Genomic DNA, 27,368 nt, shown 5'->3' on the forward strand with positions numbered 1-27,368 from the left:
CCCTTAACTTGTTTATTGAATTTCAAATAATTTTACTAGTTTGTGAAGCATTCCGTGGCCTGGGACCAGACTACCTGACTAATAATCTGATGAACCTGGTTAACTCAGTTTAAATGTAGTTTCATTCAGTGACTTTGAGTTTTATTCTAATTTCACATTTTTGTTAACATTTTAGTAGTTTATTTTATTTTGATCAGGTCGTATAACAATATTTCTATATGTGTTTTTCATAGATATTTCATGCTACTTTTTGATCCATTTGTTTTCAATTACCTCAATTTACTGGATGTTATTGTCTAAAAAGATACTGTAAGATAATAATTTGCTTGATTGATCATGTTTTGAGGCATCTCAAAAAATAAGAAAATGGAGTTCCACAACAGCAAAAAAAAAAGATCAATTTACACATTTCTTCATCATATTTATTCTTAAAAATGAGTAAGCAGACAGTTCATGTGTCCTGTGAATACCAAAATGTGTGTGGGACAGTACAGGACAGTGAAACACCTTTCATTATATTTCTATAACAAGATCTTTTGAGCATATCAAAAGTCCAAACAAAGGACGTATTTCTCTTTATTACAGCAAATACTTCTTTTTTTAAAACGTTTTCATCTCAAGAAACAGACCACCGATTTCTAAAACGAGATGTGAAAATATACATTGACATGAACGTTGTTAAACAGCAGGCTAACAATTTTCTGATGCACACAACTAGCAACTTGCAACAAACATCAGTGGGGAGGTGATAATGTCGTGATGCAACCACACCGGAGGGACCAATCACATGTTTGAGAGAACGCCACAGCTTAGACAGGAGGAGCCTCGCTCTCTTGAAAACTTCCTCGATTTCCCTCGATTACTGACTCAATCGCACACTTCCTCAGCTCATCAATTCCTTATTTCTTCCCCTGCTTTCTTTTGCCTCCTCCTGAAAAGCTGTAAAGAGAGTTTTTCCATTCCCTCAGATGCTCTCCTCCGATTGCATTTTCATCAGGAAACCAGGACCCACGAGAAAGAAAGGAAGGGAAGCGAAAGACTTGGTGGAGAGAGAGCGAGGACGAGTGGACAGTGGTGATCTTAAACAATGAGACCAGCTCATCGTCCTCCCAACACAGAGCCGGACTGCTTTCGCCCCTGCAGTAGCTCAGGCCGTAAAATGAATTGCGAAGTTTTCAGAGTGAGATGAAAGGTCGCAGGGAGGTTGTTAAAAATATTGCCGCTGCGTCTCTGTGTGTGACGAAATCCGAAAACCTCACGGCTTCATGCAAATGCCTGCGTCATCGCTCGAGCCCTCCGTGTGATGAAAGGAAGCAGAAAATATGGCGGGGAAAACAGTGAAAGAGGCGGACAACCGGCGGTTGAAGACGAGGGGAAAGGACAGCTGGAGGGGAGGGGGGGAAAAAAGGGGGGGGGCAGAAGGCAAGGCGGGAGAATGAAACACAAAAGAGGATAAGGAAGCAGATGAGGTTTGAAATGCTCGTCTGATGGCCGTCCGTCTTCTCCTTCACAAGCGGAGCAGGAAATAAAACTGCAGGGTTGGAAGCACATCTATCTGTCACTCTGCGTTAGGCTCAGGATAATTACTGTGAAATGACAGATATCCATGACTTATAGGAGGGCTGCTGGAGGAGAGAGAGAGCGAGAGAGAGAGAGAGAGAGGTGTGTTTCCAGACCCGGCCTGCGAGTCACACACTGCTGTTTGCAGCCGAGCGAAGATTAGGTCGATATTAAACCGGTTTGACCTTGGACATTTATTTTTCCTTAAATTGCCCTTTATTTTCTCTGTCAATCTCCAAAACGTGTGGTTAAGAAAAAAATTGTGCCATAGAATTCGGCAAAAATGAAGGGGGGAAAAAAAAAAAAGTAACATCGCCGAACATCCTGATCAAAACGGCTTCGCCTTCTGTTTTAGCAATAATGTAAGCTACTATTTGGCTGCTCCCTTTTTAGCGGAGTCCCCGTCAAGTCATTGCACCTCAGTACATGCAATTGCTGCCACAGACAACAGTCAAGTTCAAGACTTTTCCCAACGCACCACCAGAACACTACGTTTTGTGGAAAAACTCAATTCCTTTCCGCAAGTATTCGATATTTCCTCTGCCAAACTCTCTGTACAAGATTTTGGGTTTGGGGCTGCCCTCCCTCAGCCTCACTACTTAAACACGCCGCAGTCTCCTCTTCTTTTAAAAACTATGTAGAATGGTCCCCAAGCTGCTACATCTTAGATAGTCTCATTTTGGGTACCTAGTACCTAATATAGAGGCACAACACTTTTGCCAATAAATGTACAGTGGAAGTACAACACGACACACCGGTCTCGTTTTAAAGCCAAAGACACAAGTGTGACCAGTACTTGACAAGGTACCCGGGCAGATTTCAACCATACATACTGTGTCATCAAACAGGTGTTTTCCTTTTTTTTCTTTTTTTTCCCTTTTTAAACATTAATGATTATTAAAAAAAAAAAAGAGAGAAATTTAGAGATTTAGTCACAATGTTAATCGAAACAAACGTGTTATTTCAAGTTTGTGCAAAACAAAGCAGACTAAATGTGATAACAATTCCACGTACAATTTTTTTTTTTTTTTTTTGTACAAAACAAAAATAACACTCCGAGTCATTTGTTTTTCTGTTTCGCGTGGCGGCTGACGGTGTTTTCGTGGTGGCGGTCTTCTCTCGTCGGACGGCGGGCGTCTTGGCGGGTCCATCGGGCGCTCGGGTTAGAAGTGCGTCTCCTTCTCTGAGATGGTGGATATTTTCCCATCCGCCTTGAGTTTGGCGTCATTGGCAGCGTATGGACTGAGGGCGGCGTGTTTCCCTCTCATCTTCAGGTCGGGGCTGGGAGTCGTCAGCTTTTTCATTCTCTGCAGAGAGGAGAGCGAAAGGTGAGAAAACATGCAATAGAAGAGAACCTGGACCAAAGCGAAACCCGGTACCTTCTTGCAATGAGGCAAACGTGCTAACCACTTACAACACTGCACAAGAAACCAGTTATTTCGATATCGCCGAGGCCCTGTTTACACGAAAACGTTTCCAGTTAAAACGCAGCATTTTTATTATCCCCCGCCGTAGCCGATAGGCTCCGTAGGGGATCTTGAAACAGTCTCCGTACATCCGTACGTCCGTCCGTTCAAACGTTTCTACCTATATCTCGGCAACCCCTGGGCCCACAGTGACCAAACTTCACATGTGGATACATCTCAGAGGGGGAAGGGATACTATGGTGACCTTGACCTAATTTGCATATTAAGTAGGTCACAGGGTCACAAAGTGCTTAAAAACACATTTTGGGCTCTGGAGGCCTAGGTTTTTGAGCTAGGGCTCTGAAATTGTATACACACCTACTAGTACTCTGGGGACACCCTCCAGCATACCAAGTGACCTGACCTTGACCTTGACCTTGAAGATTGGTAGGGTCTGAAGTTTGCTCGTCATGGTTGCACAATACATGTATTTTCATATAAACATTTCTCCTCATTTCTCAGCAGTTCCTGGGCCCACAGTCACCAAACTTCACACATGGACACTCCACCTGGGGAGAAGGGGCACCATGGTGACCATGACCTAATTTGCATATCAGGTCACAGGGTCACTAAGTGCATAAAAACACCTTTTGGGTTCTGGAGACGTATTTTGACATAGCTTATGAAGAAGACCTTTCAGATTCTACATAATTATCTACTAGGACCCATGGAACACCCTCTAGTGTACCAAGTGTGCTGCCTTAGAGCTGGCTTTGTGAGAAAATATAAAGCCCTCCGGCGGGGGACTAGCCGAGCAACGGCCTTCTTGTTGTTTCTGCGAAGTGTAGTGTTTACGCTGCAGCAGTTTGAAAATGATGTGTATTTACACAGAAATGATGTTTCTTTTACTGGGACAACGGCTCATGTGTCATGTTGATTTTATTCAGTTTGTCTACTTTTCATCGTGTTTGAGGTCTGCCAGAGGAGACGACTGCTCCGCTCATGTAAAAAAAAACACAAAAAAAACGGCAATATGTTTATATGATCCGTCCTCAGGCAATGACGAGAGATCATCCGACTGTGTCACAATCCAAGTAAGAAAATCCAATAGGAAAGGAAATATTGCAGCCTACTGAAGCTACTATCAAACATCCCCACATAAGGCTAATTCTTATCAATGAAAGTCTTACTGTCCAATATCTGCAAGGCAATTCTTTCATCAGAATGACGTAAACGGATGTTTTTAGTTTAGATGCCTAATATTCAGGGAGCTACCAGAGTTGGATGGAGCGATGGTCCTTATGGTTTAAAATGTATTCCCCATTGATTTGTTAAAATGCAGATCGAGACAATATGAAACGATTTATAATCCCGATTACCCAATAGTCAAGTCACAATCGACAATAGACGACATGCTTGACCTTATAAATGTATCAAAAACAAATTTCCATTGAATATTCAATTCCAATATTTGTTTTAAACAAAAACAAAAAATAAAAAAGAAGATAACAATAAAAAATCGGGGATGTGAGTGAGGCTAACATAAAAAAAAAACATTGATTCAACCAGTTGAATGGATTGTAAACAAGTTGGTCACATGACGGCATAGAAAAGAAGCATTTTATAGAAGGAAAAGTCGTATTAAATGCAATTTAAACAAATGGACTAAGCAAGAGTAGAAACTCGCTACAAACTAAAACAAATGCAGTTTGCTGAGATTTGCGACCTAACATCCTGCTGTTTTATGCCGATGTTTGTGGAGTGGCGTTACCTCAGAAAAGGTCCCGGGGGTCTGCCAAATCTTCCAGATCATCCCCAGAGGGATGCAGACCATGGAGGACATGGCCATGAACCAGCCGATGCCGTAGCCCCAGTCCGGGTAGGTGTACGCGTTGTTGTACTTCAGCGGTTTGTATTTAATCAAGAAGAACAAGAAAATGCCCTGCAGGAGAAACAACAGAGTTAATTTGAGAACGCGGTTCAGCTTGAGAAGCCGATCATTAAAGAAGACTGCAGCTCATTTCATTTTCTCTCGTTGCCACGCTAATAATATCCCGTCAGTTCAAGACTCAATTGAATGTTTCTGCTTTTATCAGCTAACACTGAAAACCTAAACTGCAGGATGGGGAAAGAAAAACCAGTAACACAGTGCAGCTACACATTACAAATCATGGTAACACATGAAGGTCCTTTAAATAATGCATTCATTGGGAATTACAATCCATTCATAAGCTTATGTTCTATAAAATGGTGGATAGAATGTGTTTAAAGTTTATCCTTCATAATGCTTTACAGCTCGTGAATCTTTATTGTGATTTAATAAAACTATGAGAGGCTATGAACTGTATTCCTTTGCTGTCAGTAATTTTAGTCGAGCGTCACACTGTGTACCTTCTGAAAATATCAATATTTATCGACATATGTTGACAAACTCTGAACATGCTGAGTTTTCAAAGAAATACATCATTAGCCCCTTGTAGCAACCAATAATGTCATAATGCCCCAAAACACAACACCTGATTATGATGTAATGAAATAGTGAAAAACTAAGTGCAACCATAATGAAGAGAGAATTCTCTATTGTGCCTTTTCCATGATTGAATATGACCACTATGCACCCATTATACCTATTGTTGATAATAAAACTGCAAAACATCACAGAAACAAAGTCTTATTAATCTATCATTACATTATTGTTGTACATTTCTGTATATTTTCTTCGGCATGTTTACAGTTTGGTGTTTGTCAGGCTATATTGGAGCTTCTTGCAGGCCAGTTTTGATATTTCTGACATGTTTGATAACTGTTCTAAAACATGCATTTGAGGCTGTGAGTCTGTTCATAATGACAACATGACAAGCTTACGACACGTCCACCACCTATAATCCTTAATGAACCTTGTTATAGCTTATTTAACCTTGTCAGATACCATTATGAGCGTTTCAAGCTTGTTTTATTGAAATCTTGCGATCATTTCTTTCGACACTCTAATTCGCCAAATTGGAATTGCACTCGGACATAAATGCAGACGTTTGTCTGACATGACATTCGGACTCTGGTGCACACGGTGTCCTCAGGTCGAAGGTTCTGCTGCTTTTGGATTCGTGTGGAACTGAGACTCACAGCGCAGATGCCCGGGGTCAGGATCATCCAGCACCACTTGATGAAGAAGACGGGCTTGTAGCCAATCATGTCCTCAATATTCATATAGAATCTGTCGCTACCTGAAACACACACACACACACACACACACACACACACACACACACACACACACACACACGAGTCACCCTTGAGCTTTTGCTCACATGGACAAAATAATGATGTGATTGATGCCCGCCGACAGTTTGTAGAAGTGGATCTGTTGACTGATGTGGACAGAAATGTGTTCTGATAGTTTGCAGCACGGTGGATGAAGTCTTTCTGTAGTCGTCCAATTCGCAGTCAATGTGGGTATATTTTGGAATTTGTATGTATATTTTATATATCTATTGGATGTAAATGGTATTTAATGACAGGTTCCACATCAAAAGAGCTCATTTTCCAAAAAACAAACAAAAAAAAAGCAGCTGTTTTGTAAAGAAGACGACTTTTGTGTGACAGTTGTGTTCAATAAGACTGCAATAACTGTACTTTAAGTCTTATAGGGTACTAAGAGACTGCTGCATGTGTTTGAGGCCGTTCTCCAGCAGAGGGCAGAGAAGAAATGTCATTCCACAAACTCCAGGAAGACAAGGTGCACTGCTATGATGAATAAAGTCACATCATTCGGAAACTGTCGACAAGGCTTTAATGCAGTTGAAGTGGAAACCAGTGTAGAGTCTTACCATACACCCAGCCGATGCATATGGACTCAAATATGGCCACAAACAGCAAACACATCCCGCTGGCAGCGTACGCGTCGAACAGCTGGAAGACGTACATCCCACCCTGACGGGACCAAAGCAGACTGGAGTCAGTGTTTCTGTTCCACTTCAACTTCAAACACAGAGCGAACAAGAGTGTACTTAATAAGGCTTGATTATACACCGCAACCGTTCAGTGGTAATGAAAGCTTTAATATGTACGGTACAGGTGCATCTAAAAATATAGTGGAACATCAAAACTCATAGCATGTCAACTGAAAATTTCAAATTAAACATTCAAACGCGTTGAGATATTAGAGTTTACACCTGTTTTATCACCATAAAAGGAAGAAATCACTGAAAATGTCAACTATTTCAGGTTTCGTGTAATGAATCTAAAAGATATGGATGTTTGACTGTTTGAATTTCATCGTGGAATAAAGTGACATTTCTACCATGTTGTACAGCACAGTATGTTGACACACCTGTACAATGTCTCAGAAAACTAAAGGATGTTTTTAGTGGCACACCGAGACAATCTGCTGTGGTTTTTGCTGTTCAATTTTTATTTCTAATATAATATCTAATATTTTATCATTTAAAAAAAATTCAATTTTATGTTTGTATTTTAATTCAGTGTGTTAAATGTTTTTGCGCCTGTCAGTTTAAATTTGAACTGTTTAGTAAATATGCAAATTACTTTTAAACAGTTGAACCAGAAAAACCTGCTTTCTTCGTAGATCTCAAAGACCCAAGAATAATTCATTTTTCACACATCTTATTTTTCACACACATAAAGCTACCTGACTACATCGTGAATCTAGCCTTTTTTCTTAAAAACTCATGAACAAAAAGTGTATTTATGGTGTTTCAGCTTCACGTTAAATGGTTAAGTGGTATTCGCACTGTAAAAACTGGATTTTTAAGTGAGAATGGATATTTCAGCTTATATTGAGGCAAAACTGCCACTTAAAAGTCGCAAAAAATGTATCCACAAGTGATTTCTCAATCTCCCATTACTGAAATGTATTTCTTTTATTGTTTATTGATCCAATTGCATCACTGAGAAAACATTTTAAAGAGATAAATGACATGCTTGTGAGTCAAGCTGTAAAAAGCCCACATTCAGCATCATTCTGACTATTGAAAGCACAAATTAATAGAGAATTTGCATCTATTTCTTGTCAAGGATCTGTATCTATTGAACACTTAATTGCTTTATTAATGACTAAACATGCTCTCATTTATTGTAGAACAAGTATCTCACGTTATCTCGGTGCTATTTTCTGATGCAAGTGGTAATGCAGACTAATTTCACAATATGACAACACTTCATTGTGCCTAATGCATGACTTGCAGCTGGCTTTGTGTTTGATTTTTTAAAGGTTTATTGTCTGAGAAAGATGCGTTAAATTTGGATGATGATCCTTAATGTGCTTATATACAAGGGTGAAAACACCATTACTGTATCTGATTACAGGTCCTTAAGAAAACAAACTCTGAAATACGAACATTCTCCTGCAGAGTCCTACAGAGGATTGATTTATTATCTTTTAGTATCAGTTGTAATCTTGCACATTATCGCCCCTCCACCTGGTTTACCTCCACTCAGGATGCCTCATCTGTCCTTTCTGCCTCCAGTAAAAGGGTCGGCATGAATAAAAACCTCACATGGATCTGAGAGTGCGCTTGGTTACATCACAGCTCTGCAAACAGCTGAGGGTTTCAATAAACTATCTTCAGAGGAGTGTTGGTACCACGCTCTCTCAGGAGACATTTGATTGGAGATGAAGAGTGGGCGGAGCGGTGAGAGATGAGAAGACGATGAGAAACCGAGGCAAAGCCACCGAACAGCCAAATGTATTCCACTGTACATCAGAATCAAATTAAATCCTTCTCTGCCTATTAAGGGCCGATTATGGATCAGCAGCTACTGTATGACGCATTTACAAAACTGTGTACAAAATATCCAAAGAATCATGAAATGAGATTTTCAGATACCTTGAAAAAAAAAGATCCACACCAGAAATTTTAATATTTGAGACTTAAATCACACTACTGTACAATATTTCACTTGATTCCTCCTCCACTGTTTAGCTGAATGTATTTTTTAAGTTGATGAATGAAGAATTTTGAGCTCATGTATATTTTTAACTTAGTGTTTTGGGTTAGTGGAAGCTGATTAATTTCCATGACGACATTTAATGCCGCCTCACATGATGAAAATAAAGGCATGTAATCATCCATCCATTCATCCATCAGATAAAACGTATCGGGATTTTACTGCAGACTGACGGTGACGCCAGCGGTGACGATGAAGACAGTAGAATGACGGTTACAGTGATGATGAGGACGCAGCAATGATGATGAAGATGCAATTTGAAATGTGTCATAGTGAATAATTGATTTCTCTCGAAAGTTTTCTATTTTCTCTGGAATAAAGGTGAGCCACGATGTAAGGCCACTTAAGACAAATACAGGCATAACTATTCCAACTTAACAGATTATGTATTTAAATAGTAGAAAAAACTCTCGGCACATCACGTAGAGCTGATTATCTGACACTTACTTCCATACACATGATGAGTCCTATGAAGAAGGAGACTATAGACATGCCCAGGATCAGATACTCTCTGCGGTAGCCCCTCCTGAAGGTCTCTGGGTACATGTCCACCACAGCCGTCACCAAACTCTCCACACACACAAACTAGTAAAAGATAAAAAAAAAAAAAAAAAGTCATTTTCTTGTACAGGAAGCATTTATCCATCCACCTTCTTCTCTGCTCGGCCCACCTGGAGTCATACAGGCAACATGGAGGACAGAGAAGCCCGGGCATTTTACTGACATGCACAGATTTGGAAAAAAACATATTGTTGTATCAGATCATCTTGTTTAAATCCACTTTTCAATCCCCCCTCTTTGTTTTTGCACACAACTGCGTTTGTCATGTAATCTGCTGCACAATCTCAAAACTGCACTCCATCTTGAATGTGAAAAAAAAACAACTAAAATACCTGTGCTTCTGTCACTGTAAGTGGAATCTCACCTGACTGTCCAGGCCGAGGAAGATGAGCATCATGAAGAAGAGACAAGCCCAGAGTGGAGACAGAGGCATCATAGTGACGGCCTTGGGGTACGCAATGAACGCAAGACCAGGGCCTGCGTGATGGGAACAGTACAAATAAAGGCTTGCTGTTAACGTTTTACTCATAATTGGCCAAAAAATCTGGAAGTGCATTAAACAATGTACTAATGATATAACCGTGTAGTGATGTTACGCAACAATTCAACAAGAGAAACTAACCTACAAGATAAAATGACTCATTTTTACATGCTCCAAATGCACATCTAACACCAAATACCAAAACCCATGTGGCTTCATTTCATCAACCTACATTTCGGATCATCGCTCTCCATCTCACCCTTTCCTCTCCTCGTTTTGTCATTGAGGGGTGAAAACAATTTGAAAGATCCTGAGCTGAGTTCTCGGTTAGGCTGCCATGAAAACACACACACTAGAATTAGCCTCAGAGCCATAATGGAACAGCAAGAATATAGATTTTTAGACATTTCACTGTCTTTTGCACCAGAAGGTTTCATTAAAATCGACTTCATGTTGAGATTGTAGTAATTTTCAGAAGTATATTGTTTAGGTTTTGTGAAAATATCAATATTTTCATCATGTCTACTCTGCGCCACCAAAAGAAAAATTTCAACATTTTAGTTTGAAAATTATTATGGCACTACTTTACTCGTTAGGCCGACTCAAGTTAAAATTGTTCTGTATGTGGATCCCGGAACCGAAATGTGTGTGACACTAAAGAAATGTGTAAAAAGTGAAGAGTGTGATTGATTGTTTCTCAATCTACTGTCGGTTTGACTAATTTGAAAGAAGCAGGCATCGCGTTATTTACTCCTCCCACGTGGTGACGGTCCCTTAGAAACGCATTCCTGAAAGAATTCAGCTGTGTCTTCTCTCTGCTCCAAGATAAACATTTCAAATCTCTCACCCTGTCGAGTTCACTGAATCATTCATGCGGAGTTGAATAAATCATAACGCAGCGCTCTAAGAGTGTGGAGTTATACCACTATGCATGTTTATCCATTTTGGGACGATGAGATGGACGAGTGCATGAAGACTTAAAGAGTCGCCGCTGCTATCTGCTATTTGGATTTTTCAACAGAAGATATTCGTCCACTAGCTTCTCACCAGATTCCGCCACAGCCTCGATGGGAACGTTTTGCTCATAGGCCATGAAGCCCAACACGGAGAAGATGGCGAAACCAGCCACGAAACTGGTGCCGCTGTTCAAACAACACAGCATGAGGCAGTCCCTAAAACAAGACAGGAGACGAGAGCACATATTACTAAGGGAATCAAAAATGACACTTTACGTACAAATCCATTAATTCCAACACATTTTACCTGCAGGGATTACCACGGATCTTTTACGACGCATGTTAATATGTATATTTTAAGATGTTAAAATGGATTTTAATGATTTTTTTTTTTTTTGCACGTGCATTTTTACCTGTAGCAATTGTTGTCGTAAGCATTGTAGCTTCCGAGCGCGGTGAGACAGCCCAAGCAGATGGCATAAGAGAAGAAAATCTGTGTTCCTGCATCCACCCACACCTAGTATGAACACGGGGTCAAAAATTAATGTACATACAGAGAAACGGACAAATTCACTCTTAAATCAAAACAAGAATTTATAATAGAATAGAATAGAATAGAAATGTTACAGCAAAAAAAAAGCCCTCGGAAATTATAAAACAGAAAGTTTACGAACGTTAAAAGAGTCGTGATGAAACACGAAGACACCTTTTAAAAGCACACAGACAGGAGTGCTGTGGGATTAACGAGCTGTTTTGTGGTATATTTTTTATTTAACAAATTGAAATGTCTTTATCTTTTCCAGTGAAACTCCTCTCCTTTTTTTTTTTTTTTTTTAACCATTCATCCATTTTTTTTCATCCTCCCATGTGAGTTCATAATGAAATGATGGCTCAGCTCCGCTGCCCTTTCTCCTCTCTGAGAGCCACACAGGGAAGCAGCATGAATCATGGATTAAAATCCTAAAAGTAGCTGCAAAGTCTTCCACTGGCTAAATATTCACATTATGCTTCGCTTAACCCCCCTCTGGAAATGCTTTGTGGGATTTAAAGTGGAGCACAATATTGTAATAAAAGGTTTAAATAAACAATATGGTGTGTGTTTTTTTTTAATCTTTATAACAGACAGCAGAGTGTCAAAGCCAATGGAGAGGTGAATGGCCAGATTGTGGTGGACGGATCCACCTTGAATCAGGGTCGTTAAGTCATTTCCCCCATTGCACATTAGGTGGCAGTGTTGATTTAGTTTGGCGGAAGTCTTCCCTGGCGTTCAGAGTTTTGTCGTTTTTTTATTTTTGGCTGTGAGTTTTGGTCACGCTAATGTAGCCAAGGGTCTTTGGAATTGTTTACATGAAAAAATGTTCAAGTGAAAAGGGAAAACTGTTGCTTGAGTCCACAGAAAACTTTTTTAAGCTGGATCTCAAGGTGAAACTTTTCGAAAAAGCTTCTTAATCCGTGGAAACGGGGGTGGGGGGATGCGACTTATTGGACATGCTTCGACTCCGTCTCTATGGAAATGGAAGAAAACACAACTTTTCTGAAATGCTGCTACGGCGCATGCACACCCCGGCTCGGAGTAAATTGTTCTTCTGTACGTGCACGAGTAGATTGACAATAATAGTCGTTAATAGCAATCTAACTTCGCCGTCTGTCTATATGAATGTCTGTGTACTCACCATTGCTAATGTTAACCGCAAAAACGATACGTTTCCACATGAAACATCGTGTAAATGGGTCATTAGACAGTGTTGTATTAACTCTGCTTTCAGCTGAATCAGGACACCACCTTGTGGTGCAAACATGTACTACAATACTGCACAGGCTTAATCAAGAGGGAAAACGCAAAATCTTTGCGGAAATCCGCAGTCATACATGTTCATAGACGCCGGATGTCAAACAGATATTCAATTCAGGAATAATCAAACACAGATTTTAGATTAAATTGATACAATATTTATAGTTTTTGGATAAAAAGACAGTTTTGTCCCGACATGATAACTTTAGACTTTGACTTTTCTTTTGGCACTTTTATCATACATGTAAAAAACTACTGTAGCAAAAATGTGGAAAAAAAAAAAAAGTTAGCATTAGTATGTTGAACACATCTGAATAAAGTAGTTACCTACACAGTTTTCTTTAATATTTGGGGATTATTTAGACTTTGTGAGACTCTTTTAAATCTGATTTGTCAGTTATATGCAAAGTGTTGTTGGTTTGCGTGTATTCAAGTAAAAAAATGGATGGTTATTTTGTTCCATTGTTGAATATTTCTTCCAAAATTGATGTCACATTTTCACCCACTATTCTGTTTTTATATTACACACTGAATTTGGGTGCAGTATTACGCAAATTCTTTCACTGGTTATATTGAGAAATATATTTAAAGCACAGCTCTTTTTGTCCCACTAAATAGTTTTATCGCATCACTATTAGGTTGATGGACAACATGGGGATTTACACATGTTGCATTCTCCACCAAGGAAGCTTTAAAATGTGCATTATGAAAGCGGTTTGTAGTGCAACACAGGACTCCAGGGCCCACAGGATAGCATGGGGTGCTCGCGGATTCAAACTTAATGCAGCATGGCTCTTTGAAAACTCTCTCACATCACCATTCAGCCACTAATCTCATTTCCCCACCGAAAGACAATTAACAAACGCAAGGTCTTCGCTCCCTCCTGGGAGTAACCACGGTAACTTCTGTGACCTCACAAACGCAGGACTGTTCCTGGGGAAGAACGGGCCTTTCTCTCCTAATGTTCATTAATGTTCCCTTTAGTTCCCTCTCGGCTGATGGCCGCACAGCGCAGGGAAACCTTAAAGGCCCAGGCTCGGAGAGAATCACTTGTTGATGTTGTGCCTAATTTGGCCGGCTTGTGTTTGGTTATGTTGGGACTGTGGCTCCAGGAAACTTTTCTACTGTGTGAAAGCTGGATGACATTGGCCGTAAGATAGTGTTCTTGTAATGTAAATGTACAACTCTCACTGCTCCTCACGTTCCCGACACCCCCAACTTTTTTTTAAATGCAAACGATCCGTAAGTATTGTATTTGAAGTTATAACTCGCAGCATTAAGACACTAAGATGATATGAGTCAATTAATTCCGGTTTTTGCTTTTAAGCCATAAACAAGTTGATGTATTTTTGCCTAATCTACAATCACAAGCATGCATATGACTGCTATCAACCACACGTTCTTATTAAATAACTCCACGTGAAGAGTTAATCTTGTAGGGCTTGATCTACGGAATCTTCATGCATCTAGAAATGGGACAGATGTGATATTGCATGCACACGTTGACACGTTGATTTACTAACCAGGTGCAGTGACGGTGAATTCTAACGGGACAGTAAAATAACCTACACTATCCAGATCATCCAGAATACCAGAAGTACTTCATGCTACCAGAGTAATTGTCCAACACTTACAATACTTTGCATTAACGTTTAATGCATTTGATGTGGTAGGACGAACCAGCCCAGCTTTTAGCAAAGAGCTTGCCGTTAATGAAGTGAGAGACATGTCCTCAGCCCTCTCCCCACTGCTCCTATTTGTGGACTTAAATATTTTAAGTATATCAGAAATGTTGCACATCCCACATGGCTTTGGTTCATATTGGGCGTCTTCTAAGTCTTCTGGTTGATTTTTATTATTTCAGCTGGTTAAGAGGTGTGATGGATGGATGGATGAGGTCCAGTATTTGACCTCCTTGGGAATCAGTTGTATGTCGCCCACAGTGAGTAAAAGAAGTCATGTACAATATGGTGAGAGAGTGGCCGTTATATTTCTGACATTGCCAGAACATTAGCTCAGCTAATCTTTAGTCACGAAACCATACAACATCCACTCACTAATCGCTCTCACCCTTTCAATGCATGAAATAAAGACTGTTCATCTGCCACGACAGAAGACATCACGACTGGTCATAAGTCACCCGAGGCTGGTCAGAATAAACCAGGGGGTAAGCACTGTAAGGCTGAATCCCAAATCCAGGTGTGACGAAGCCATGCAGGAGAAAAGTCCTCCACAACGCTGTTTTATATGGCTATTATTGTAATTATAAGGAAGGCAGGACATAAGGAAGAATTTGGGAAGATCTGTGGTTCAAGTATAAGAGAGTAGACCTTTTTTTGTGAGGCATTCAAATGTTCTTTGATTGCATTTCTCAGCTGTTTCTAAATTGCGCATCGATGTGAATGTGACATGCAGTCGTAGAAAATCAACTGGAATCACCGAGCCGGACATCCAAACAAAACTTTCATCCACTAAAAAGCTCCCATTGTGACAATCGGGAGTCAGAATTGACTTAATAATAATAGAATAAATGTGATTTGGCTGGCATCGGGTGCACACTATAACTGAACGAAACCAATTCAGCCTTTTCACAACTTCCACCATAAGTTTACAATTGTTGCTGTCCAGAATTTTTCTAGAATCATTTAGCAGATTTTTTTTTCTCCCAATGCAACATGCATTGAAGATTAAATGCAACACAAGCAAAGATCTAATCCGACTAACCTGTTGCTGAGCACAGCGACTTAGAAACAACCTCTATTTGTTTGTGGAAACTGAGGTCACGTGCCTGGACGATTACTCTCTGAGCAGCTTGTCAATAAGTTTTCTACACAGTTTCTTTATAATACATTCACACCACCATCTACGCCACCAGCATCACCAAGTGAACATATTTCAAAGTGGGATTGTCTCTTCTCACACACTGCCTCATTGCATTTATTGTTCCTGCTCTGTTAGGTGCTACTACCAGAAATGGCCCCCTGCATAATAATATGACATCATCAGAATAAGTAATAATTGCCTGATGGACTTGAACGTCTGTACTGCTGCAAAGAGAAAACTGTGTGAGAAGTGTAAAGAGGAGGGGGGGGGAGGGGGGGGGGGACGGCCCGTAGGAGAAAGGAAGAGGGAAAGAAAAGAATAGTGAAGGCATGATAAAGTTCAGCGGCGTAAAAAGAGAGGCCAACACCCTGCCACGCACGCTCGGCGCAGCCCGGCAGAAGCGAACAGAGCGGCGATTGTCCCCGGGGGAAGCCAATTTAACATCGGTGTCAGAAGTAATGTCCCTCTGCCAAGCAGCGGCGCTTCTTTATCGCTCTCCTCCACAGAGCCCCCATGCCACTGTTTGTGTCTTTGTCAGGCCCCCCGTTTCCCACTCTGTCGCCGTTTATCTGCATCACCCGTTCCTCTCTTTTCCGGAGGAGCCGCGGTCGCCTCTTGTCACCGTTACTGTAAAACACCTGTCGAGCCTCAACGACGCAGAAAGTCTGTCCATTCAAAATACTGTTTTACAGGGTGAGTCTAACGGAGGTGGAGAAGTCCGACCGAGCAAATTCGGCATTGGTACAGTCAAATTATAATATTGTATTGTAATATCTATAAGTTGTGAGGAACAGCCGGTCTGCACTGCATTTCTATTTAGTTCGGCCACAAGCTTTCAATCACGTTTGTTGAATCTCAGTCCTGTTGCCATAAAAAGTGTCAAACAAATACAGTCTGGAAAAGAATAAGATATTAAATTAAAGCCTGTTCAGAAAATGGTTGTGATTTGTTGACAAATGTGCGAGAAAGAGATGCAACAATTAGACGGAATGTATTAATATTCTGAAAGGAGAATTTCTTTGCTCGGAAGGTTTTTCTATTTTCGAGCAGATAAAGAGCAGTTTTAAAAAAAAAGATGGAATTTTAAGACAAAAGCAGACACATTAAGTGAATTTGCCATGTAGCATAAAAAGAAAACAAAAGCCACATGCAGACGCACACTCTGAATCAGCAATACTTTTAGTACACTATGTAAATATCGAGTTACCACTCACTCGCTCACTCACTCACTCACTCACTCACTCACTCACTCACTCACTCACTCACTCACTCACTCACTCACTCGACTCACTCACTCACTCACTCACATCAGTCTCCATTCATGTTGTCATGTCATCCTATCTGCTGACACTTTCAGGGGCTGCTGTTGCCTAGCAACCTGAGCTGTCTGCCTTTTCCAGACGAGGTCAAGGAGTCTCGGTGTGTGTGTGTGTGTGTGTGTGTGTGTGTGTGTGTGTGTGTGTGTACATTACTACAGCACCTCTCTCAGCTTTCACTGATCTGTCATTTCTCATTCACAAAAATCTACATGTCATTGATGAAGACAAGAACTTTTATATTTTCTCAACCTTAAAAGAAGAACTTATTTACCACCTGTCCATCTGGACACCGCCCAGCTTTAAACAGGTGGGTGTGATGAGTCTACGGTCTTTAGCTGTCAGACTTAACCTGCGTATAGCTTTAATCAATACACACTAAAAAAAAAAAAAAAAAAAAAAAACCACACGAAACACAAATCCCATCACACTAATCCCCATTAAACATTGAGCCAAATGCAGAAAATATGATACAAGTCTATTTAAATGGGATTTCTTCCTGGTGAACAAGCATGAGGTCATAGACAGTCTGGGTCCAGGCCTACCTGAGGGTCGGAGAGACGAGAAATGTCTGGGTAGAGGTAGAACTTGATGCCGTCGAACGCCCCGGGCAGCGTCACTCCTCTGACCAGCAGGACCAACAACATGACATACGGAAAGGTCGCTGTCACATACACAACCTGCAGAAACAGCAATGCACACGTGTTAATATATACACATGGATTATCAAATAATAATTTGATCCATGACCCGAAGCCGTGCAGGACTGCATAATAATGTCACTACGTGGTTGCCTGTGTTAATCTATAGTTTATAGAGTAAATTATAAGAGGCTCTTATAGTTTTTAGTGAATAAATGCTATTTGTTTTTGCATTTTTACAAACAAAAGTGCATAACATGATTTCAGTTTGTATCACAATGATTCATCCTAATTAAGATTAGAAATTCCAAAACTGTTTGGAAGATTAAATAGAGGAGCTAAACAGTTATTTGTTATAAAATTGAATTCAACTTTAGGATGATTATGGGGATTTATACATTAATCTTTAATGATATGATATTGCTATTTACATTTGACAAAACTGTTTTTGTTGTTCAAAAAATTTGCTTCCATAAATGTCTTTTTGAAACCGATATACGAATCATCTCCATCACCTCTCTTGTGCTGTATAACATCTGTTATATAACATGAAAAGTCGCACCATATTCCAAGCAAACAAGTACTGCTGTCACTTCCAAATCTACCTTTCAATATGTGGTCACTTCATGTCTTTGTTTTTCTTCTCTTTCTTTGTTGGGAATACTTTACATTTTTTGATGAATTGTTTTTATCTTTGGAGCATCAGTGGCACCTACTGGCCAAACTTGGTATTATTTTACTCGCATGGTTGATTGCCAATATTGGCGACAAAGCTTTTTCTTACTGGAAGTAATTCACATGCATAAGACTTTTGACACTGAGGAGCATTGAAGACTCATCGAAGCTCAAGCAGAGCATGTCTTTTTGTTTCTTTAGGAGTGGCTGTACTACATTTTGTAATGATATAAGTTACAGGGAGCCATACATTCAGTAGATCCTTCTATTACAGTATCTCTCTCCTGCCCACCGTCCAGCAAACACGGTTCTTTTATTGAACTATTCAGGTTTTGCAGAATTGCGTTCGACATCTCAAGACTCTTAGAAACCCGCTGAACAAAGACTCCAGGCCTCTTGGAAGGCAGAGGCGGGCAACGTACATCCCCCTGCCTTTCTGGCACGCAGTCAAAGTCCAATTGAGGACAGAGCAGGACAGAACAGAGCCGGGCCAGGAGAGAGAGAGAGAGAGAGAGAGAGAGAGAGAGAGGGAGAGAGAGAGAGAGAGAAAAGAAAAGAAGGCTCCTCTGGCCCCGTCTCTTAAACAGGAGAAGCCCAAGAGGAGTGATGCTGGCAGTGTGGGAAAATGTGCTTCTCTTTGACGCACGCACAAGAGTGCATGAGTACACACACACGTAAACACACAACTTCATTCACGACATAGAAATGGGAGCGCACGTACTACAGACACAAGTACACACATGTACGAACCAATTACACTACAACCCGCTCACATTACTTTACTGCTGCAGGCTGCACCTTCGTCAATGAAATGAATGGATGCTTCCTGTGTGTGTGTGTGTGTGTGTGCGTGCGTGCGTGTGTGTACTCATGCACTTTTGGGAAGTGCGGTGAAGTCTTAATCAAACTCCATCCGAGTTCAGGTGAGGTAAGAACGTGTGACACTGACTGATTTGCCAACCAGATATTTTAAACCTTAAAAACATGAATTCCGGCTTTATAAATAGACAAAATGTAGTTTAAAGTATCTGTGACGCTGACCGAGTCTGTTAATCCTAACATGGCTTACATGGGAAAAAAAAAAAAAACCAGTCGCCTGCCCGGCACATCCCTTCTTTAATTTGTCAAATAAAAACGATTACAAATCCTAAACCTCCCCGCTCTCTTTCTTCCCATCTCTGTGGAGATCGAAAAGGACAATATTCGATCTCGCCGTGAACTTTGTGACGCTCCGCAGGCCCGTTCCCGCTCACCCACGGGTAAACATCGCAAATCTCCTGGTCAAGCTTGCCCCTGCCTCGCCGTAAATCTTAACAGGAGGGCTTTAAATGTGGGACAAATGCCGTCGACAAAAGCAAACAGCTTCGCAGCGTCGGAACTGAATGGGCTCTCGGGTCTGTGGAGAAGAAAGCGCCTCTCTCACTCCCTCTCTCTCTCTCTCTCGCTCGCGACGAGGAAGCTGTGGTTAATTTCTCATAGAGAGAGAGAGAGAGAGAGAGAGAGAGTGAGAGAGAGAAGCAGGAGAGGCGGAGGCCGAGGATGTACTCTGCATGCTCCTCATGAACGCTCTCCTTTCCTCCAGTGAATACAGGAATCAATCTTGGACCGGCTGCTAAAGCTCAGCCATGAAGAAGCATTCTCCCCTCTTACTTCACAGCCAAACAAAAGACACTTCATGGAGATATAGGCATTGCTGCCTGGTTGGGTCCCCCCCCCCCCCCCCCCCCTCGTCATGTAGAATGTGAGCCCATTAATTTTTCCCCACACACCTCTCCTCTTTTCTTCTTTACTCTCTTTGTTTCCTCACTCCATCTCTATCTCTCCACTCATTCTGGCTCATTGAATCTGTGAGGAGGTTGTTTTTTTGTTGTGTTTTTTTTTAGGGGCTGGCGGAGCCCCCAAAATGCAAGGTGTGGAGTCCGAACTGTCCTCAAGGCTGCTCGAAGAGATCCCAAACAATTTAAATGGAGAGAGTAACTGGAGGGAAAGGTAGAAGTAGGCGCCGCCCACAGCTTTTCTCTTGAGATTGTAGGTCTTTCTACAAGAGAGTTGCTTTGAGGACAAGGGTGGAGAGCGCTTTACCTTGTGGCTGTTTTTGAAATGAATCTGAATCCTTGGCATGCAAACACAAGCACTACCTTAATTACACGAACCTCTCGCAATTCAAAAGCCGCAGTTTTTAACAGTGTAAACGTGCACCGCGCAGCCTCACCTTGCCAGTTGACTTGGGTCCCTTCCAGATGCAGAAGTAGCAGATGAACCAGGCCAGGGCCAGACACATGGCCAGCTCCCAGCGCATCCCCCCCATGTGCTCAATACCATCTGATATCTTCAGCACTCTCCGTCTGATTTTGGCCCACAGAACACACACACACACACAATTACACAGTTGGGTTTGTAATCTTATAATCACACGCGAGGTAAAGCGGCACCGGAGATAAAGGCACGAGTCGTTGGAATCAGACATTGAGCGGTGGCTTTCAACTTAAGTGATCGAGTGCAAAAGGTACTAAATAAGTTAAAACGTGGTGTGAGAATAAGAGGTTCTGGAGTATAAATAGCAACGTCGTATCCGCCGCTGGTTTCACCATATTCCCGAGGAATGTCGCTGAATGCATTCTCTTTGAATGAAAAGCTCAGTTTCAGGTTCACTAATGGCTAAAAGCTTAGAAAGCATAGATTTTTTTTTAAACTTCATCAATATGTCTACAAATGTCACTCATTTTTTTTAAAGTCATACAAAGTTTGAAAAACAGTGGGAAAAGGTAGGACATAGAGCTGTGAAGACCTGGTCGTCTATCCACTGAAGCTACTGACCACCAGGAGTCATAAAAGAAGTACTATCTACTATTTTAACCCTTTACAAGGTCACTCTTTAAAATATGTGCAAATAAAAAACTTCACTACTCTGGTTTTGTTAAAGATTACTTTGATGGCTTTTTTTTTTTTTTTTAAACATTTGTCTTATAAAAACAACTTATTTATAATAAAAATCGGTTGGAAAGCATAAAACGGACCAGAACGGCACGATAATAAACAAATTATCATTAAAACCAAATCTGTAAATCAAAAGTTCTCCCTGGATAACTTCAAAAAGCTTTCAAAAAGCTATTGTCTCATCCTAATTACCACATATTACGAGTGTCCCGCAAAAACGTTAATTTATTTAAAAAAGTGATTTATTCATTTGTTATCAACTTATGACAATTAGTTTAAATAAAAAAGTTAAAACCTGGAAGTGATGATCCACAGCTTCTTCATCGTCACATGTTAAAACTAGAACAGTGTGACGCAGGTAATGAATATACAGCCTGAGTATTTGCTGTCACCTTCCATCTAAATGATTGTTTTCTCTCCTCTGCTCGTCAGAGTTCCCATTATGACCATTAAAACCTGCCCTCTGATATAAGCAGTACGTAGACTGTGGGGTATTTGTATATCTGAGATCAGTTGGATGTGTTGGTGGGGATGAAATCGACGCAGACACACAAGAACAGATGAGAAGAACTCTTCATCACATAGTTACCAACACTGCATGTGATCCAGCTGCTGACTGAACGATTGGAGTCTTTGCAAATGATTAACCTTGCTGACAAATGTGGCATATTCAGTATAATCACTTAGTTTTTTTAGTTTTGGGTCGCTCTCCGGAGAAACGCACTGTGGCAATAAAGGTGACCGTCATTATTGGCGATGATGACATCACGGCTTGACGCGATTGGTGAATGAAACAGTGCACTTCCTGTTGTGTAAGGCACGGCCAGGAAACGCCATTGAGGGAGGATGAGAAACGGGAGTCGGACCCACTGAGCCACACGGCGCTGCCAAATCTTTGACACCGGGTTCACCCCCGGGGCTCCTGACCAGCCATTGATCATACTGACATGTTCTTGGTGGTCAGCCACAGGCCAGGTCCAACAACCCCCCCCCCCCCCCTCCCCCACCCACACGTGTCCCTTCCTGGTCAGTTGCAAGACCAAGATGTGAACACTAATGTGCATAAATATACTTGTAGGAGTTTTAAATTGAAGATGAAAATGTTAATAATGGGTTCATAGTTGGTGTAAATGTAACTTGTGTGCATATTACTTGGTTTCAATTAAGCATATACAGGGTTGATTAATGACCGTTGGCCTCACTGCCTCTCCATTTGGTCTTCGTGAAACTCCCTCCAACCTGACATCTGATATATTCAATACCTGGACACTTTAAAATCCCTGAAAACCTTTTTTAACAAGCCTATTAATGTTGCAAACTCCTGAATGTTAAATTGTATATAACATTTATATATATTAAAAATAATTGTTTTTAACCCTCTTTTCTCATTTTAATGTAAAAATAATGTTTTATTATTACTATTAAAGAGGTAGAATTAAATAAGTTTATCTTCTTCCAACTCCCTTTCAATCATGTGAACGAGCACATATCGAAGATGGATTATGTTGTTTCTGCTACATTTGTCTAATTTACTATTCATTTAAATGTTATTTGGGTTTTTTTTTATATGCCCGAAGTAATCAATGATTAAAAAAAAAAAAAAAATCATTATTCATATCCTTATTCTCTGGGAGACAAAAACTATTTGGACCTAAGTGTCTGTTTTCATTTATTAGTTTATCATTTATAAAAGTATTAATTAATGATGTTCTTAACATCTTATTCCAGATCAGAAAATAAGGAGAATAAACCACTAGATGTAATATTTCTAAAAACACAAGTTGAATATGAAAAACTTCCTTGTATTATTTGTAGTATGAAGAAAGAATATGATCATAAAATGCCCTTTTCTTGAGCTCAGATGTTTGTTTATCCTGTACATACAGTACCATCCTGTCTGCCTTGGCTCGGACTGACTGGAGTGTGCTTAGTTTCTATTTTTGCCAACAACATGGTGGTTGGCTCTATGTCTTTCCCCGGGGTCGGCTTTTTCTTTGCGGTTTCCGATCTTTCGATGTTACATCAGTCCAAATGAAGCAAAAAAAAAAGAACGAAAAACATCCAACAGTTTAATATTCAGCTCCTGGCATTAAAGCGTGTCATTTTGGGCTTTTTTTTTTCCCCCCTCCAAAGATTCATATGTTGTTCGCGAGTGAGATTGAGCCCAGCAGTGTAAACACAGCTCCTGGCAGCGGGACAGAAGTGTGGTCAGCATTACGCACTGACGAGCCCTGATCCGCTGCCACACACATGGCTCTCGCTGGGAGGCAGCCGGCCGACCGGGGCCTGCTGACACGCAAATATGAAAAGGGTTGACTAATTATTAGGGAGTTCAGGTTAGCGGGGGTCGGGGGGGGGGGGGGGCAGTCTGTGGCCGCCAATAGCTCAGCTTCACACAATATGGCAGATTGGGACCCTCGATGAAGAGGTGACGTGTGGAAGGCTGCTGCCACCGCAACTACTGAGATTTTAATCCCACGATGGCACCCTCATCGACTTCACAGCTCACAGTCCAAGACTGAACACATGGAGGATGTGACACGGAGAGAAGCAAAACGGATACTCACTCCCAGAACTCAATGACGGGTGAGGATGCATTGGGGTTTGTGATGTTGGTGGCATTTTCTCCATAATAGTCGACACAATATTCTGCGAAGACACAACGACAAGGTTATTTTGCCAGTCGGTTCCTTCGAGATACGACGGAATATGTGTCTTCCCCTATCCATTTTTGTCCTCCCCCTCCTCCTACCTGTATTCCAGTAGTGTCCGCAGCCGGCCCACGGCAGCTCAGTCGTGAAGCAGTTGAAGAGGTAGAAAATGGCCCAGGCGAGGATGACGACATAGTACACGTTCAGGTGAGCTTCGATCACCTGTGTCGCGTAGCCAATGCCTGAAAAGACAGAGGGTATATTGATAAACAAAACAAAACTGTAAAAAAAAGGAAACGGTTATTAATGCTATTGTAAGACCCATCGGTCCAAACGCTCCCTCTCTCTGAAGTTGACGATTTCCACTTGAATTATTAAAAGTCCTGAGCAACATCTCAAAAAAAAAAAAAGACAAGCGCGAACGTCTTCTCACCCTCAAACAGCGGGCAGATCTTCCTCCAGCAGGTGATGCCTCCCTCGCTGGTGAACTGACCCATGGCCGTCTCCAGGAAGAACACCGGGATGCCGCAGCACACGAAGAAGATGACGTACGGAACGAAGAACGCACCTGCAAGGAGAGAATTTGAAAGCAAAACGGTGTACAGGCCTGACAGTAGCTCTGAAGTTAACGTGGGCTCACACACTCACGTCCATCAGTAAAGTAAAGGGAGCATTGATTAAGGGGCCGTGACGCTCACACTGCAGGATGACCTTTTCAGACGGGAAGATGGATCCATGCTGCGAGTAACGAACTAACCTGCCTCTGTGGCTGACTTCAATATGCATAATGGATGGAAAACTAAAGGACAGCCTTTTGAGACTCGCTGTGTCATTTTGAAATAGTGAATCATCGCCTTTAACACGGGAAAAATAAATGGACGGACTTTTTGCTGGTGAACACGATGGTGGTGAGAACAGAGGATTTATGTCTGTTTGCCTGTTGCTCTCTGCCTTATCCCCCTTTCTCTCTCCATCTCTCGCCTCACCCCGAGCGGAGCAGCAGGAGAGGAGCCTCCACCTCTGAGCCTGGTTCCCCTCGCTTTCCCCTTTCCACCGACTCCTCTTCTTGCTCGTATGGAATTGTTGGGTTTTTCTCTGTGAAAGTGCCTTGAAATAACCGCGTTCTATTTGGCGCTATAGAAATATAAATCGATTAGTGGTTGAATCCCCGATTTCACCCTGCTAAAATGCTATTGAGGTAGCCTGAAGTTGCGTCGGTTGTTGTGCGAGCACCTGGCACGGCACCTGTTCAAATCAATGTGCGTGGATGGATAAATGTGCCTCATCGTGAACATTGAAAGTCCATTTTCACCTGCAATTCTAACCAAGTAACCAAGGTGCTTCTGTCCCTGCAGGGGAACTGGGTTTGTATCCACCTGTTCATCAACAGGCAACCTTCCGGATCGTCACCGACTTCCCTGACACAAAAAAAAGAAAACTTTCTTGCCTCCTCCATTCTTGTAGCAGAGGTAAGGAAACCTCCAGACGTTTCCCAGCCCGATGATCTCTCCGGCCACAGACAGGACGAACTCGATCTTGTTGTTCCAGTGCCCCCTCTCATTGTACACCCCGTTTTCAAGGCTGGACTTGGACCCCTCCGGGTCCTTGCCATCCTCCGGTTTACCGTTTGTAACGGGGCCACTCTTCTCAGCTGTCATGGCGCTCCAGCAGCCCGCTGAGAGGGGAAGACAGGGGAACAAAAGAATTAACAAAAAAAAAAAAAAAAAACAGAGAAAAGGTTGACTTCATAAACTTCAATCAGTTCACTTTTCTTCATGCTTTTTCTTTCTTTCTTTCTATAGGAGACATCTGAATGCCTGGCCAATTAATGCAAAACCACGCCCATCAAACAGCTCACACTAAAAGTCAAGTGAAAGCTGTCTAATTATTTTTTCTCATGCCAATTACTTAGCTATGAGTCCGTTTAATGCTTAAGAAGATCACATTCCAGTAAGATTTTCTTTTATCAAAATAGAAACCAAACTTAATGGACCGCATTTTGATATGCAATCCAACTGTAGCGTCACCGTAAGACAATCAGAAACTACTTAAGTTGCGCAAACACAGGTATGAAAATAGATTAACACTGTCTACAATGCAGATGGAAGTTTCTGTACTCACCAGTGTCCGATGAAACAAGTGGCGAACCTCCTTTTGGCTCCCGAGACGCTGCGCGCAATAACAATTACCTTTACAAGCGCGCAGGGTGGTTAAGCCCGATCAAGGGGGTGACAAGAGGAGAGAGGGGGCAAAAAAAAAAGTGTAATGAAGGAGAAAAAAAAAAAAACCCCAATGTGGATCCGCGCTGAGCGAAGTGAGTTCGTTTGAGTCTCTCGTCTATATAAAGGAAGATCCCAGTAGTGGCGGAGTGACGGTGGATCTTGCACCAGGCGTTGGATAACCTGCGACTGCGCTCCCACTCTCCAAGCGCTCCACTCTCAAGCGCCTCTAGACTTGGATGGAAGCCATGTGGTAACCAATCTAGCGCGCGCAGCGGCGTTACCACGGCGCAGGGCGCGCAGGATGGCACGGAGAGGCGCGCAACACAGCAGCAGAACCAAAGATGGACAGAACCAGTGGCAACTACACCAGGATTAGAACTGTAAAAAATAAAAACAACACTTGAAGAAGTTAGATGTATTTTTTTTTTTATTTAAATGAAATTTGGAGTGTTTTTGACAATAAACTGCAGTTTAACATGGCACGTGCATACAAAGTATTCATAATAATGTGTACTTTACTACTTCAATACTGGTGTAAAGGTCTCAAAACAATACGATCTGTGACACAACTAACTCATTTGACATTGCTTTACATTCGCTTTTTCATTTTATGAGTTAATAATAAAACGTATATAACTATAATGGAGGTGAAGTTCTCCTTGTCTATAAGTGACAATCAGACTTGATTGAGTCAACTAAGTTGGTCTTTTAAATAAGTTGTCTCATATCTACAACAGAACAACTACAGAAAGTTTTCTTTTAATGGGTTTCTTCATGCCACTATAACAAAGATAGCTTCCTCACTAATGGCCAAATCATAATAATAAAAATGTTCATGGCTATTTTTCATGACTAGGTCTCCACTCAGTAGAAACATTTTTATAATCATATGAATACTGAAATTGTGTGTGTTGTGTCTGTACATTGCAAAATGGCTAAATGCTGTATTTTACCTTTGGGGGGGTTTGTTGGTTCAAGTCTTGTGGGAATTCGAATCCTAATCTTCAAAGAGGCAGTGACCCCATTTGATTTATGAATTGATGTCAACAGTCTGGTTCCCTTTGTCAGTGTAGTTGCTCCTGAGGCTTTGCACCCGGAATACTAACTCACACATCTTTGTGTCCTCAGAGTCATTCTGCGCACCAGCATACAATACCAATGGACTTCCCCAGTCAAAAAACCCCACAAAAAACACTCGATTTTTGCTGTCAGCAGCTCGTGATGAATGGTCAGCCCATCATAAACATGTTAATATCCCATGCTGTTTCAGAAACAATTGTTTTTCTTCTGGGCCTGGAAAAAGGGGTCAGATTGTAAGATTTGTTCATACACAAGTTGATTGCCTGGTTTCCAGGCGTGATAGACTCAGTGCACTAGGAA

General features: G+C 41.4%; 1 protein-coding gene across 1 annotated transcript; it reads right to left on the reverse strand.

Annotated features, from left to right (window-relative positions):
- Positions 1-2,723: 2,723 nt before the first annotated feature.
- Positions 2,724-25,424, reverse strand: slc6a11b (solute carrier family 6 member 11b; the record flags this gene model as incomplete). Its single annotated transcript, XM_080494388.1, has 14 exons — positions 2,724-2,867; positions 4,738-4,908; positions 6,090-6,190; positions 6,794-6,896; positions 9,381-9,518; positions 9,859-9,971; positions 11,023-11,147; positions 11,345-11,448; positions 17,408-17,542; positions 20,391-20,523; positions 23,683-23,764; positions 23,868-24,008; positions 24,200-24,334; positions 25,214-25,424. The coding sequence occupies 14 exons, from the start codon at positions 25,422-25,424 to the stop codon at positions 2,724-2,726; spliced, it is 1,836 nt and encodes a 611-aa protein (XP_080350514.1).
- Between the last annotated feature and the right edge of the window lie 1,944 nt (positions 25,425-27,368).

This window comes from Blennius ocellaris (genome assembly GCF_963422515.1).
Source record: "Blennius ocellaris genome assembly, chromosome: 4".
Classification (NCBI taxonomy): domain Eukaryota; kingdom Metazoa; phylum Chordata; class Actinopteri; order Blenniiformes; family Blenniidae; genus Blennius; species Blennius ocellaris.